Raw genomic sequence first — 16,523 nt, forward strand, 5'->3', positions numbered from 1 at the left:
TAGAGAGGAAGGTTTGTGGGAGCTAAGACATCTTCCTGCCCCCAAAGTCATGGAGCTGCATGGGATGTGTTTAGCCAGACCAAGTCAAAAAGCAGGAGCACACCTCCTTTCTGCAGAAGGAATGAACAGCCCCTGGCCCTCCCCCATCCGTAGCAGACACAGATTGGAACAAGGTCACAGCAGCAGACTTCTCTCAGGTGAACTGGTTTCCATGAGCAAATGCCTCAGCATCTGACTTGATGGTGAAGTATTCCTTAGTCTTCAGGCTAATTTGTGTATTTAAGGCAGGGACATGGGCAAGATCCAAGTGAAAACAAGGTCACCTAAGTGAAGGTATGTAGATATGAGTTGGGGGGCTCATCTCCCATTGCAGTTGATGGAACTTAGTTCAATGCAAACAGCAGTTCAGAGTGCTGTTTAGTACACCCTGAAAGGGAGACAGGGATACAATTCACTGAGGTATCCTTACCTAAACTGCCACTCCAGAACTCTCCTGCACATCCTCTGTTAGATCTGCCAGTCCAGGCTGTACGTATCAACTCCCTGAGAGCATCTCAAATGGGCACTACATGCCACTGAGTAGACAACAGAATTGTCCCTATCCATGGCACAGGGTTGGAACTGGCTGATCTTTAAAGGTCCCTTCCGACCCAAACCATTATGTGATTCTAAGTCCTGACTGGCTAGTTAGCCAAATTACTCTTTAAGCTGGGTTGGCCATGTTGTACAGGCCTCTACTTCTCTGTCATGGTAGCTTAAATATCTAGCATATCACAAATGTGTCATTGGACACTTGTGTGTGGACTTTTTGATCTACTTGTCCTCAGTCTCAGAATAAATCTTGCCCAGAGTCTGTTTGCTTTATCAAGACTCAATGGAAATTAATGAAAAGCAAAGCTGAAGAACTCACTGCTTTGTTCGTTAAAAAGAAAATTGTTGTGCATCAGGCTGTAACATCATGAACCACGGGGCTTTAAAATTAATCTCCCCAGCACTAAACTTTCATTCCCATGGAATGTTCAGCCTGACTCAATTTGCAAGAGAATAAAATCTGTTAAAGAGTGACAAGTAGCAAATAAAGATTCACTCTTCTGATGCTGAATCCCTGCACTTTTTTTTTCCCTGCAGATTTTTTTAACGACTTGGATGCATTGATGGGACCTATCACCTTGCACAGCAGTATGGAGCATTTAGTCCAGTACACTCAACAAGGACTTCACTGGGTGCGGAATAGTGCTCACTTGTCATAATGACTGTGTGCCATTCACATGGACAGTATCCCTTTCATGGATAATTCAGTTATTCTGGACACTGTGCTACAGAAATAGTCAGCTACAGCATTGATCCAAACAAAGGTGAATATTTCTTCAATACTGAGCAAAATTCTTCTGAGTGTAGACATGTATGTGCACAGAGGTACAATATACAATGATGTCTCTTCAGAATGAATTGTTCTGTATCACTCTCCAAACATTTTCATACACTAGAAATACTATAAAGAACTGATCTTAATGCACAAACATACCCTTTCTATTCTTGTATTGAAAAACTCAGAAACCAAAATCTTATGGGTTGATTGAACCAAGTGCAATAAGCACAGATCCCTATTCAGGAAAGCTCACAATAGATTCTTAACTTTAAGCTTGTACTGAAAGCCTGATGACTTCAGCAGAGCTTAAGCACATACACAAGGGCTTTCCTGAACTGGAATGAATGAGGGCAAATCATAGACATGGAGAATTTTTACTACGAGCATGGACACGTCACAGAAGTTTCCATGTTAATTGTGCCATCTCCCTGTTACTTCTCCACTGGAGCACAGAGAGGAGGTGTGTAGTCCACATTAAGTTGGAGAAAGACAGCATTCCTTCATGTGCAATAAGTTTCAACAAATTGCATGCATTTCTTTATCTCCTGTCTTTTTAAATAACTTTATGTCTCATTCAGCTCCTCACCAACAGTGCAACCTACAGTATCAAGCAAAAGGAAGGCCTAAAAACAGATATGCTGGTAGGAAGAACTTAAAAGAGATGGTGCAAAGTTGCATTCTGTTACTGACAGTAAATAGATAAGGAAAAAATATGGCAAACAGTAATCCACTTAGGAAGGAAAATATGTTAATTTTGGCTGCACACACACACACAGACAGATATTTATAACAGTTGTTGGCTTTGCATGGGAAGGCTTCATCCTGCAGATTTCACTTTCATATACTGTTATCTTTTTCATCTAGCAGAAGCTTGCAACATTTTCTTCCAGGCTGTATGGGAGCATTACATGCAATTTCCTTTATCTGGGAAGCTGAGTTTGCTGCTCATCAGGCTAAGAACTGTTTCCTATCATAATCCTCTCACTCTTCATGCATAATCCTCAACTAGGCTTTAGCGTTTCTTGATTTATGGGATGTTTTCAGTTCTTGTTGACAGGCTGTGTTTTTCATGCCAGAGAATTAATCCCACAATAATTAGAGTTTAATTTGGGTCAGATGAGGTCAAGGCCAGTTCATATCAACTGCGCTTGCACTCAGTGCATTTTTGTTCATTTTCAGTGGTTTTCACATATTTAGGGGTTTTTTTCTGTATTGGAAATATTTTCTTTTGCAATCAGATTTGCTGCCTTTACTCAAATCAGCAGCTCCAGTAACTTTCAATTGACTGCTCTTGTCTGAGGCATTAGTTGAACCCTTTTACTGTTATTTTCTAATCTAATTTGCTTACATATTAAGAAATTGTGAGTACAAAACATACTTTCAATAGAAGATACAAGTAGAAGTAGCCACTGATACAAATGGTTGATCAATTGGTACTTGCTGCCTTTATTTTTCCATCCCCCATTTTTGAAGAGCTGCATTTTGAAGAAAAGATACCAAACAATATGGCACAATTTCTCAGTCAAATGTCTTTGGTAGCACAGACTTCATGTACCCCATGGTAAAGAGTGGGCTTATGAGCACACTGAGCCCCACATAGCTGTGTTTTTCTCACCATAACTCCAGCTATTGCTCAGACTCAGCATTCACTGTGTTCTCTGAAGCAGCCACTAAGGAACTGCTCAGCCCCAAGCCATCCTGGGCCAACAATTTTGTGCCCATCGGTGCTCAGATACTTCCCCCCAGGAGAATGCCTGTGGCTGTGGCCACCTCATAGTACAGACTTGAGTGTTATAAAGTGGCTGGCTTTAGGAGAGAACATGTACTTGCCTTTAAATGACAAAATACGTGACCTCTGAGTCCTGCTGTCACCCTTAGCCCTGGCTGTCACCCACCCCAGAAGGAACACAATTTGTTTCGTCTCAAGTATCGTGGAGAACTCGATCGGTGCCTTTCTGTTTATCACTTACCTGATCTCCAGCCATGGAAGGAAGTCTGTCAGGATTTGCTAGACTAGTAGCAATGGATTCTGTCAGCTGCTTCAATGCCATCCACAGGTACTGCAGGATTTCTCCTCAGATCAGGAAAGTGAAACTCCAGCTAGATTAGCTTCTGTTTTCTTTGACGGTGCCTATGATGTTTATCTTCAGATAAGTTTGGGGGTTTGGGAGCCCTTTCTGATATTTAATGTTGAGAAATTTTAGAAGTAACATATATTACTTGCCTTAAATGGAGTTTAGTTTTATTGCACATGTGGCATTTGAGTTTCAAATATGGAACTTTGAAGCATGTTTATTTTACTAAGATCAGGATATTTTTCTTAATCATGATGAACTCTTTGTACGGATATAATATGTCAAGAAACTTCAAAGAAATGCAAGAATTAATGGTGTTTTGTTGTAACATTTCCAAGTACTAAGCATCTCTGTAGATGATTGTCCTTTCCTGTACATTGCTCTCATATTGAGTTATCTCAGCTAAAATACCTATTGCTTCCATGGAAATCTTACTGATTTTTAGTTTTTGTGCTGGCGTCATCTGTGTTGTCTGATGAGCACACTGAGCCTTAATTTCTGGTGGTGCAACAGGATGAGTGGATTAAAGGGTTTGGCCTTCTCTCCATAGGGTTTCTCGCAGCTAAAATGTTTTAGCAAGGTTATTTAGAATACTCTTCTGTGCAGGCTGTTTGCTCGGTAGGGTCGCTGCTGATTGGATGTCTGAATGTGGCATGGTGACAACAAATACTTAATTTCATCTTCTTAGGGACTGGTCTGCAAAAGTGCATGTGACTTCAGGTCTGGTCCAGTTAAGCATATGCACCACTTGAAGAACCTGAATAGTCTTAGGCATATCACACTGTGGGTCAAAGATGCTCTGTGTGTTTTGGATGGGACCATAGGAGGCTATCCTTTTTTGCAGTTCCATGAAACACACTGACTTATTTTAATCTGCTGTGAAAGTCCAAGAACATGCAGGCTTCTTTAGTCATAGCAACATTCAGGTTCAATTTTGGAAAAGTTAGAAGTCATTCTGTACAAATCCAGAAGGATTATGCCTGGAGGAAGAAGTCTGCTTACAAACAGAGGCTCCTGAATCAGTAAGAGCTCATACAGCAATGGGAATGGATGCAAAGGAACTGTGTATTGCAGGTGGGCTTGACAAATCCAGAACAACCTATAGGATTCTCACAGGCAGCAAGATCATACAGAGCCCTTGGCCTTAAACCTTTATAGTATGGCATGGTGGCATGACTGTCAGGTAAGAACAAAGCATATGCAGAGGTTCAAGTGTGGTCAAAAGACAGGCATAATCCTTCCTGTCATGTGGCAGGATACCCAAACCCCTTGTTTGCCTATTTCTTTTGTTCAAATAACAGAGCTCCAAAGGAAGAGATTATAGTGAACAGAAGACCTTAGGTAAAGGAGGTTAAGAGGATCAAGCCCTAAGTGTAGATACAAACACATATGTATATACTGTAAATCTAAATAGTAATAAAAGTCACTCAGCATGAAGGATATTACTAGTGCCTACCATTGATCATCAAGTACTCATCACTGAGCAGCCATATCACCTAAGAAGTGCAGCAGCTGTTGTCAAAATAATTTGTGTAGCTAATTAATTTATATGAAATGCACCTTTGGGACTGTGCCATAGTATCTCTTTTGTAATACAAATGTTCTAACATTTTTCATGGCTACTGTTTCAAATCTGAAATGTCAGGATATCTTTGCTGCCCCAGATGAGAACATACACTTAGACCTGGCTAATCTGTACTTAGTTTATCTACCCAAGAGACTTTAGTAGTCACCAGCCTTAATGCATGTACAGTATATGCTATTCACTGACTTAGTTGTAGGTTTTAATCCAAATGAAATTGGAATTTTCAAAATGATTTGGATTAATGGCATCTGCCTAGATATCCCATAGATGTGACATTAAATGATTCATGATTTTAAGCAAGAAAGTTTGAATTTTATGTAAATAACAGTGGATGAATTCCTTGATCTTTTTACAAGACGATTTTTTTAAAATTAAAAGATTGTCAAAGCAATAGGTTTTTTAACTCTCCTAAATTCTTGGCAGGTCGTGGGTTCATGGTAAAAGCTATATTAAGAACATCTCCTTCTGCAATATGCCTTGTCTTTACATAATCCTCTTAATGCTTAATATGTCAGAAAGAAATGTTTCTTGTCCACAGCAATGGCAACATTTCCCTCCCCCATACAGCAAGAATCCTCAAACTAAAGAATAAAATCTCCTGGCACAATAGAAATACAAACAATGCCTGAAGTAAACAGACTTGTTAAGGTAACAACAGAAGTCTGCCTGGCACAGATCTAACATGCCTCTCATTTTGTTATCTTTTGTTATCATTTACATCACATATTTCACCTCACTGTGTTTGAAACTAAAGAATTAGTCTAGTTTTCATGTCTTAAAAATGCCTGGTTGGTCTGATCAGTATCATAATTAGAACTGTTACATTAGGTTATGTGCTGTGCACCAAGGCCTGGGAAGGCATGTAACCATAGATAAATTTGTCAGAATGCACTCAGAAAAGCATTTGGATGATCTTATGTCTGGTATGTCTCAAAAAATGTGGAACTATGTCTCTGAGCCAATATTGTTAGCATGAAAAGTTAGCTACTTTACCATCTCTCACAAACCTGCCATTTGCCCTCAAAAAGGCCAAGCCTCCATTTCCAGCATCACTGGCCCCAAGCTGTAAATTGCTCTTAAGGTTAATTAACAAACTGGGAAAGTCACTTTAGGTCCTGTTTGTGCTAAGCTGACTAAAGCTACAGGAGGAAAACACTAAGATTTAGAGCATCCATTGGTCTTTCAATAGGCTATGGTTTTCTTCAGTGAGATGGGTGAGATCCAGCTCGGGCTATTTCTTCAAGTAATTCCTCTGCCTCCACTTGCTGTCTAGTCCTGTTGCTCTTGGTAGCCCACAAGTATGCTTGACTTTCAGAGGTGTTTCATACTTTGGCAGCCCAAGCTACCTTTCCAATGGGGTGCTGGAACACGGAGCAAGTAACTCACAGGTTGCATAAAGGGCCTGGCTTTTGCCCCCAAAACCAGCAACAAATACACCAAAGCTCCTTCACTTTTGCAATTTGTGTAGCTTGAATTTCACACACTGCAGCTTGAAGCCCAGCCTTGTCCCTGATGCTCTCAGAGGATTCCAGAAGGTCCAAGGAAAACAACAGAACTGGGGGTGGTGGAAAAAGGGATTTCCTCTGTCCCATGGCACTTAGTCATTTCTGGGAGCAAATACAGTGAACAGCATGAATGATAAGGCAGTCAGGTCTCATGTTTCTCATATGTACTAACACAGGGATACTTAACATTTATCTGCCTCATAGGGCTTTATGAGAATTAATTAATGTTTGCAAATCACTTTGTATCCTCAGAAGGAAAGTGCTGTTGAAGAGCTATGGAAAAAACTGCTAAGTACACTGGATGAATTTCACCCCTGAGTCCAGAGCTACAAGACCCACAAAATCTTTAAATACTATATAAGCTCTTGGTGTAAGCACCAGAGTGTATAAAACTTGTGCTTAGAGCCAAGGGGTGTCACAGTCTAGGTGAAATTGCCATTCCCAGAGTATCTATGACTTTGATCCTGGCAGAGAGCAAGAATCGCAACAGTACATAATGGTACAAACAGCATAGATTAACAAAGTGCTGCATGGCCATCCTAAGAGTTTAAAATCTTTTTATGTCTTTCAGTTACTTTGTATATCTGCAAAAGAAATTTGTACAAAGTATGTTCCTCAAAACAGCCTCAAGTGTTCAAATAATTCATTAATCCAAATCCAGCTTCACATAACTTCAGATCAATGGAAATTTTCTTTTAGCATGGTGCATTGCAGAGAACTAGTTGCTTAACAAAGCATTTGTTAAAATGCTTTTTTTTAAAACAAAGTCTGATTATGTCTGAAATATGTATCTGATTTGGATGCCCATTACCAGTAACCAAAGTGGGAAGTCAGAGATTGGTTGGGAGCACAGTGTTCTCCCACTCTGTGTGGGAGTGACCTTCCCAAATCACACCATTGTTAGACAGTATCCCCAGGGCAGACTTCCAGCTCTGTTCTGACACATTACCCCTAGAAGTTATCAATAAAGCACTTCACCAAGGACTGAACATTGGTCAAATCAACAAAATGTTTCTAATGTGGTTCATGTTATTCAGTCAACACTAACAAGTTCTTTCTTAGAAGTAGTTATCCTTTTCTCCTCCACGTGGCATTCTTATATGTGGAATTCTTACCCTGTCAACAGACTTGAAAGAAAACATTTCCTGAAGGAACCAGCTAGACATAGATAACATTTACCAAAGGACAGGCCCTTCTTATTCTTTTTCTCACTTCTATTTTGGAATACACCTCTATTTTAAAAAATTATATTTTCCTTTGCAGTTTAGATTTATCATAGAATCATAGAAGGGTTCAGGTTGGAAGGGACCTTGAAGATCATCTAGTTCCAACTCCACTGCAGTGGACAGGGACATCTTTCACTAGACCAGGTTGCTCAAAGCCTCATCTAGTCTGGCCTTGAACATTTCCAGGGATGGGGCATCCACAGCTTCTCGGGGCAATCTGTTCCTATGTCTCACCACACTCAAAGTAAAGAATTTCTTCCTTAGGTCCAATCTAAATTTACTCTCTTTCAGTTGAAAACTGTTTCCCCTTGTCCTGTTACTACAGGCCCTAGAAAAGTCTTTCTCCGTCTTTCTTATAAATCCCCTTTTTGTCCAAAAGGACCACAGTCACTGTAAGACCTCCCCAGAACCTTCTCTTCTCCAGGGTGAACGCCAGCTCTCACAGCCTGTCTTCATAGGAGATGTGCTCCATCCCTCTGAGCATCTTCATGGCCTCCCCTGGACCTGCTCCATCAGGTCCATGCCCTTCCTGTACTGGAAACCACAGAGCTGGACACTGCACTCCAGGTGCTGTCTCACAACATCAGAGTAGAGGGGAGAATCACCTCCCTCCACCAGCAGGTCATGCTTTTTTAGCTTTCTGGGTTGCAAGGGCATGTTTCTGGCTCATGTCCAGCCTCTCATCCACCAGCACCCCCAGGTCCTTCTCAGCAGGACTGCTCTCAATCAGTGCATCCCTCATCTGTATTGATACTGGGGCTTGGACAAACACAGGGACAGGACCATGAAATTGACCTTGATGGGCCTCATGGGGTTCACATGAGGGTTCTCTCTCTCACAAGGTCCCTCTGGATGTCGAGGTACCTTCCTGCAGTTCTAGACATTTTCTTCTTCAACTCCATCTCCTGGCTTGTGACATGCAGGACAAGGGAGAGTAGAAACTGGTCACAGGAAAAAGGTGAAAGGCAGCGCAGAGCTCTCCAAGCAGTTCAGGACCTTTCTGCTTTCTTCTCATTCCCACTCCATCTGTGGGACTGGCATCCACCTTCTCTCATTATTTCCAGCAAGAAAATTCAGCATCTCCTGGCCCAATGCCTTGGCCTGACTGTGCTACCAATCCACTTGAGTGAGCTTTGCCACTTCATGGCCCTGCAGTAGAACCAGCAGGAGCTGGTGGTCTCACCTGTACAATGCCATTCCTTAGGCCATGGAGGATACACAGTCAGCCTTGTAACAATTCACTGGGATTGAATAGGAAAAGAAGGTGGAATGAGAGAGAAAAAGGATTCTGATTTAAACACAGAAGTTGGAAATCACCTCATCTTGTACTGAAGGTCTAAAATAAGCACAGTTAATCTCACCCTAGAAATTCTTGTTTGCCTCCACTGGCTAAAAGGGAGTTAGGTAATGAGCTCAGATACAGAGGTGCTATAAATCCCACCCCAGGTTTATGGTCATACCTGTTGCTTACAGGAATGCCTGATGAAATTGGTGAATATCTCAGGATGCACTGAGGCAGGATGGGGCTGAGATCATGTTGGGAGGGAGCACATATGCAGGAAAATAAGCATGTGGTAAACACATTTATTTCTCAGATGTTTCAAGCATATGTTTCAGACTTGGAGCACTCTATAATTTACTAGGCCTAATTCCAAAGTAGATCCTTGAGAACTGAATGTGCACCTTTTTCTATTAAGATTACTGAAATATCAAGAAAATACATTTTACAGTTTACTAAACAATTACAGGCGCTTTTTCCTTATGTTGCCTGGAAGAAGAGCTGGCCTCCTTTAAAAATGGAGAATTTTTTTCTGTAGATGACTAAAGAGATGAGATTAGCTATGAGCTTAAGTGAGGCCAATATTACTCTTTTTTATGGAAATTCAACAGCATTTTTCAATTAATTATGTGAAAATGGGAATTTCATCCATGATGAACAGCCTGTAGGTCACACAGAGACACCTAAAGCTTGTGGCCTGCCAGCAGAACAGTGAATGCCACAGCAGCTCCTAGGGCTGGCTTCCCTTGCTGTTGGTGGGGACAGAAAGAGCCCTGGTGTGTTGGGAGCTCCAGAGCAGCCAGGTCAAGGTGGGCTTGCAGTGCCATTGTCTCTTTCCATGGATGGTAACAGGAGGAGCAGGAGCCAAAGCAGAGGAGCCAGGCACTGTGAGAATTGCTCTCTGGGCAGTGATCCCTGGTCCTCCTGTGCAGGGGCATTGTTCTCTGCTGACCATGGCAGATGGAGACAATAGCCAGAGTAACAAATCATGGCTGCACACACTTACTGCTTTTGGCAACTCCCTGCCTTCCTGGGCATATTATCTATGGAAATCTGGACTGCAGTGGTGTCTGCTGGCCAGTGCCATGTTGCAGTAGGCATCCTACAGAGACTCTCCTTGGAGTTGCCACCTTGCAGAATTCAAAAGTAAAGCACAGGGTGGATGGGTGAGGGAAACAAATGGGTGGGGTAGGCAGTACAGGGTGGGTGAAATAACAGGAGGCTTACACGTGTCATTACTTCTCCTGCCAGTTGCAACAAAAAATCACAGGGTTCCCTCCCCATTTCCCATACTGCACGTGGCACCAGTGGCTGAAAAGGCAGTGTGGCAATCCCAGTGTGGGATCAGCTGTTGGCTGGCAGTGCAGACAGCACAGGACAAGGGACTGGCGCATTGCAACTCTTCCCCTTCTCCCTTTTCACACAGTAAGCTCCTGAGTGAGGTTCCCTGGCCAGGTGAGGTATGCAGAGACCAGTTCATGACTAGAGTTATTTTTGTAACAAACTACAGAGGTTCATTTCCATATTTCGTTTATAGCAACAAACGTCAGTGGATTTTTTTGTAAAATTACTCAAGTGGAGATGGCTTTGTTTGCAACTCATAAAATAACACTCATGTTGCTCTCTGAGGATGTGCTACCCGAGGCCTCCCCCACCCTGCTACAGCAGTTTATCTTTCTGCTGACCATAATCCCACAGTATGTCCCCATACAGCAGGCAATATTGTTTACACAGGTTAATAAACGGAGTATTCTGTACAGTAATTTATGCTGTAAAGTATGTACATATATCACAGTAGCAGTCACAAATGCTTTAAACTGCCTTATTTACTAGATTGGCTAGCATTTCCCCCCTTGCTCCAGAATACTTTAAATTATTTTTATCTTTGCATTAGGTATTTTTTTAGTTGCTGCATTTTGACCCAATTATTGAAAAAAAGGTTTTTACAATAAATAAATATCTAAAATTTAAGTAGAAATAGCAAATTCACTGCCCATCCAACTAATATAGCTCTGATTATGATTACAAATAAATATGGTATACTCTTATCTGTGTATCATAGTATACACCAGAAATCATATTCCACTTGTGATCAATACAAACAAGAGCTTTAGTAACTTTCACCTATTTCATTCTTCCATTGTGAGACAAAAATATAATAAAATACTTAATGTAAAATGTCCCCCGTGAGAGCCCTGGTCTTATTCCTCCCTCAGGCAAAACTCACATTGGCTTCAGTGAGAGATTTACCTAAGTACAACACAGGGACATTACAAAAATAAATATATGGCATATAAACTGTACTTGTGCTTTGTAGTCAGTCCTTTCCTCTTTAGTGAGAAACATAGGGTAAATGCTACATCTGTAATGCTCCTCTGTCTCACTCCTTCCCTTCTGCTCTACAAGTAAAAAACTGGGATTTAAAACCAATTGTATTTGTTCCATTTGCTCAAAATAAATAGACATATTTTGGGGATCAGTTCCAAGCCAAACTAGAAGAGAAAAGAAAATGTTGCTTTTGTTTATTTTCATGTTAAATTATGTTACACAATTAAACAGGATAATGCATACAAAGGCAATGAAATTATTGATTACTTGTTTTACTGTTTGGAGATTTTGCTATGTCCACAGTTCATGTAAAACTCATGTAGCACAGTTTCTGGGATGGTGAAAAATCCTACTGTAATGTAACAGAATGAGCCTTAAGGATTTGTAAGAATAAGCACTTTTATATTAAAAAGCAAATATTAATTCATCAGTAATATTACTTTTTTAATGTGACAATAAACCATGAAATCAACATCCTTCTGTCTCAATTATGCCTCATCTGTCTCTTTCTTAAGCCTTTTTCCAAGGGAAGCAATTGCCGGGTTTTGTGTCACAGCTTTTGAATCCCATCACAGTCACCTGTGTTCCTGCCTAAGTCACACACCCTCATCCACAGTTCCTTCAGGGTGAGCTCATGAAAGCTTCATTCAAGGAAGGAGGAAAGGCTCCTTCATTACAGCACATCTCAGTAGCAGGACACCAGTTTTAACTGGGGTGTCTGGCAGAAAAAAAAATTATGTGAAAAGAGGCAGCTCTCAGGGAAAAGGAGAGCAATCACTGCTACATTTTAGTGAGGCACTGGATGAGCACATCACCAATCCGTACTTTTCTTTATGCAGATGTAAGAAACAAGCCCCTGTCCTTAAGAGCAGTAACATCTGTAAGTAGTGCCAAAGCCAGCCATGATTTCAGCAGTTGCAGAGCAGCACTTCACAATTTACAGCCACTATTATAATAAAACCACAAGAAATACAAGTCACTCTCCAGCCTGCCTTCCCCTGTTCTCACACACGCACACAGTGTTTACCAACTATTTCCCAATTCCTATGGCTTCTTCCCATACAGGATTGCCACTTCTCAGGAATACTTACTCCATACTTGGGCCAAAACTTAAATGCTGCTTTTTTAATATGGCTGTTTTGCAAGTGGTGGAGTCTTGTGGTTCTTTTCTGCGCCATCAATACCTGTGGAGTCAGGGGCTAGACATTTTCCTAATTCTTACTGGGGAACACATATTTTTCCAGGCAGCATCTGCCAGCCAGGGCAGGTACTGGTGGAACATCTCAGGTGCAGCACAGAAAAAATGACCAAACAATGTTCTGCACTTTGATGAGTCACCAACATACAGAAACCTGTGCGTTCAATGGACTGTAATCACCACAAGCTGAAGCACATAAATGGAGAGCTTTGGTGCTGATGGTAGAGAATGGATTTCAGGAAGTGACTGTGACTCATGATGGGCTGGCACATGGCATTGCTGCTCCTGATCACTGCCAGGAGGCTGCTGCAGGGACAGGAAAACAGGCCAGGAGTGGTCTGCCCAGGCACTGGGAGATCACTTCCCCAGGCACTGCCTGCAGCAGCTGAGGAGCTGATGAACCACATGCAGAGGGACAGTTCCCCATAGCTGTGATTCCAAGCCCACCAAGGCTCAAAGTGAGCCCACTGCTATCTCCCCATCAGTGCTGGTTCAGTCCTACACACCAGATACAGGTTCTCCCTGTTAGCTTCTCCCAGTTAACAGAGCTCCTTTTTTTAGCACTGCTCCTTCCTCTGAACACCTCAGCACTTGGCTCGTAATCCTGTAAAATATTCAGAATATGCAGAATTTTACCTCCTGACTTGTTCCTCTTAAACTTCCTCTTCTCCGTGTAATTCAAGGTCAGGAAAGAAATTAGGCACCCCTGAGCTAAAGACCTGGAGGGCCCATTACAATGATGTAGTCTTACTTCCCAGGAAAACACAGGCCATAACATTTCATCAAGGGATTTCTTTATGAAAGGCTAATAACTTGATGAAGAGAAGCCTAACCTTTTATTAAGGAATCCAGTCTTAATTTAAAGACACAGAGCAATGAAGAATTTACTGCAGCTCTTCAAGTCTTAAAATTCTGCCCCAGTGTTTCACTCTGAATGGTATCAAAGCTAACTGCAACGTCATAGAGATTAAAAGAACCACAAACAAACAAAAAAACCCCCTCAAAACCTGAAGATGGAATATGTGTTCTGAAAGGAGAAAAACAAGGGGAAACTTAGCATTTTAGGGGAGTTTCTGTTCATAATTTGAGGAATGTATGCAAAGATAGTAATATTTGCTATTCTGAAATAAATTAGTCTGTGATCTTGTTCACTGAACATGCAAGCCCACAAGACAAAACACAAAAGGAAACATTGCAACAAGTCCAGCTGAAATGCAGGCCCTGTTGTCATACATTCACATTTGCGTCAAGCTCACATTCACAATAACATGATTCTTAAATTTTCTTTAATTTAAAAATAGGAACCAGCAGCACATCTCAATGTCCCTTAAAATGAAAGCCAGGCCACTCAACTGCCTGGATAGGGATTATTAGCTCGAAATCTCCCATCCTATAAGGAATTATAAATCAGTAGAGATGTACTGTTACAGTGTCTCCCAGGACCATTTATGCAACTCCTGTCAAGTGTGAATTTGAACTGATTTGATATTCTGTAGTCATTTTTCAAACACCAGTGTTACAAATCAGCTGTAAGAAGGTAAGGTTACATATGTCAAGAACTATGACTTGAGAGCACATATGCCTACTTGCAGTTTAAAATAATGGGGAACACAGTCCTATAGATACAGATCTTGCTTTTCCTTTTCTTTTTTTCCTGCTCCCTAGAAAAACAATTTATTAGCCACACAGTGCTATGGACTGCTCATGATTTACAAATCCTTGCAGGTAAGCAGAATGAACACTAAGCACAAGGAGTACATCCATTTTGGAAAGCCACTACGGAAAGCATACCCATCTTTAAAAGATTTCCCTGAGAGATATTCCCCAGCCCTCTCACTGCTGTCATGCTTCTCAAAAAGTACTAAAACCAAGCTTTTGCAGCCATGTCTACTTAATAGTTTAGGCATTGTTAGTAGACACATCGTTTCAGGTGCCTGGGATCTGGATGACTTGGATGAACCTTCACTTGAGGGAAGAGCTCCTGAATCCAGGCAGACAGCAGTGCCTAAGCAGGGCAATAATCTCCAGTCCCTACTAAATTATCAGTACCTGATGCAGAGCCCCAGACAAGACCTTCCATCCAGCTGGGTTCAGAAAAGTACATTCCTACAGGTGTTCCCCAGGATAACAAGCAAACCTCTTAGGAAAAGAGTGAACCAGGCCATAATTCCAGGTTGGGGGTTTTGGTTTTTTGTTATGGGGTTTTCTTTGCAGGCTAATACAGCAGGGGTTTTGCTACAACCTGAAAGCAAGCCTTAACATAAACAAGCACTCTCTCAGGATGAGACCCTACCTCAAGCTGCCCATTGGGATCAAGTGCTTATTTGTAATACTGGTGTTTGAAAAATGAGCACAGAAAATCAAATCAGCAGAAACTCTCACTCCCAAGACAGGCTCCACAGTCCCAACAGCAGCCAAAGTACACCCTCTGCCAAGGGCCTGGGACCTGTTACACCACACCAAGGGTCATCTGTCTTTATGTCATTCTTGCATGTCGAACACTGGCAGCAGCTAGTAGGAAAAAATTAACTAGGCTCAATGGTCCTTTAATGTGATTAATAGAGTATTACTTAGTGGCATTCTAAATTCACTGATGAACCAGAAAAAAAAAAAAAAAGGAAGCTAAGAGTGATAAAAGTTCATTGAACTTCAAGGATACAAAATATAAACAGGGTGTCTGCTTCTGCAAGTGAAGACAACCTGGTCAGTCTGGATTCAGTGAATTGTTTTTATAGCTCTCTCCATGATGCTGAATGGACTAAAAGCTTAAAAACAGGTTTAGATGAGGCAGACATAATTTGTTCTTGTTTCATCAGAACATAAATTTTGACTAGGGAGGGATTTAAATATCTAAGCTTAGGTCCTCTAACTAGCTTGAGCTAATAGTTTCTAATCAAAACAAGGTATTCTTTCCTGTGTATGAAGTTATTTGAGTTAAAACACTGCAAGAGTGGAGGATTTAAGCTTAAATGTGTAAATTAGGTATACACGAAAATTTATTCTGTATTGGGTGCTTTACATCAGGCTCACAAAAATCATCATTATCATCCAGAGAAAACCAAAAGAAGAGGATAAAGCTGTCCTGTTTCCAAGCATAAGACAGGGGTAAATTGATACCCACTTCACATGCTTTCATAAAGCTCCTGCAAAAGCACGAATAGGTGCTTTGAGATGATAGAAGGCAGTTGGAACGCTGAAATAAATCCAAAATTCTCTTTTGATTATAGATTTATAATGCATGCTTTCTGAAAATTTTACACTAAAGAAACAGAAGTGACCCAACTGAGTTTGCTTCTTCAGTTCAGCTGTTCTATTCACCTTTCATTTGCCTTACCAGTGCCAATTTAAAACATGTGGGTCAGGCACAACTGGCTCATAATGAAGAGATGACATTTGGATTACATTGCATTTATGAAAGTATTATTAAATATTTTCATAATTATTTATGAAGAAGATTGCACTAACCGGTGTCTTCCTAATTTTAAGTAGTGTTGCAAATTTTTCACCATCTTAGTTGCCCTCACTAAAATAACCTGGACAGATTCTAATTCCACTACAGCTCCTTTTTGAGCAAGACAGCAGAAACTAAAACTTTGTGGATTTCAGCGCAAAGTATCCCAACCTCAGCACTGAACCCCCTCAGCGGCATTTTCCCAGACAATATTCTTCAGATTGCTTCTGAACATCACTCAGTCAATTTCCAATTCACTCACAACTTCCTACCTGTGAAAATTATTCATTTCCAAAATTACATATTCATATGAAAGACACTTTGGTTTATCTAGCTAACACAACAAAATAGCACTGTAGTATGAAGTAGGCTCAAAAAATAAGAAACACTTGAAAGTAAATTTCTTTTTTTTTTGCTTCCAGACTGCTTGGAGCTTTAGTTGTAGAAGACAGAACTGTGCAATCAGGGCCCCCATACAAAAACTATGGCCCACAAGAGCTGCACAGG

General features: G+C 41.0%; 1 protein-coding gene across 1 annotated transcript in view; it reads left to right on the forward strand.

Annotated features, from left to right (window-relative positions):
- The window catches only part of AFF3 (ALF transcription elongation factor 3), a 329,019-nt gene extending 317,176 nt beyond the window's left edge, over positions 1–11,843 (forward strand). The window contains exon 21 of the mRNA XM_071430804.1: positions 1,129–11,843. Coding sequence (XP_071286905.1) covers positions 1,129–1,250 — 122 coding nt within the window. The 3' untranslated portion in view covers positions 1,251–11,843. The remainder of the gene's footprint in view (positions 1–1,128) is intronic.
- Positions 11,844–16,523: the final 4,680 nt, after the last annotated feature.

This window comes from Agelaius tricolor, unplaced genomic scaffold (assembly GCF_023055355.1).
Source record: "Agelaius tricolor isolate 1412-34295 unplaced genomic scaffold, bAgeTri1.0.p SCAF_7, whole genome shotgun sequence".
NCBI classification, from domain to species: domain Eukaryota; kingdom Metazoa; phylum Chordata; class Aves; order Passeriformes; family Icteridae; genus Agelaius; species Agelaius tricolor.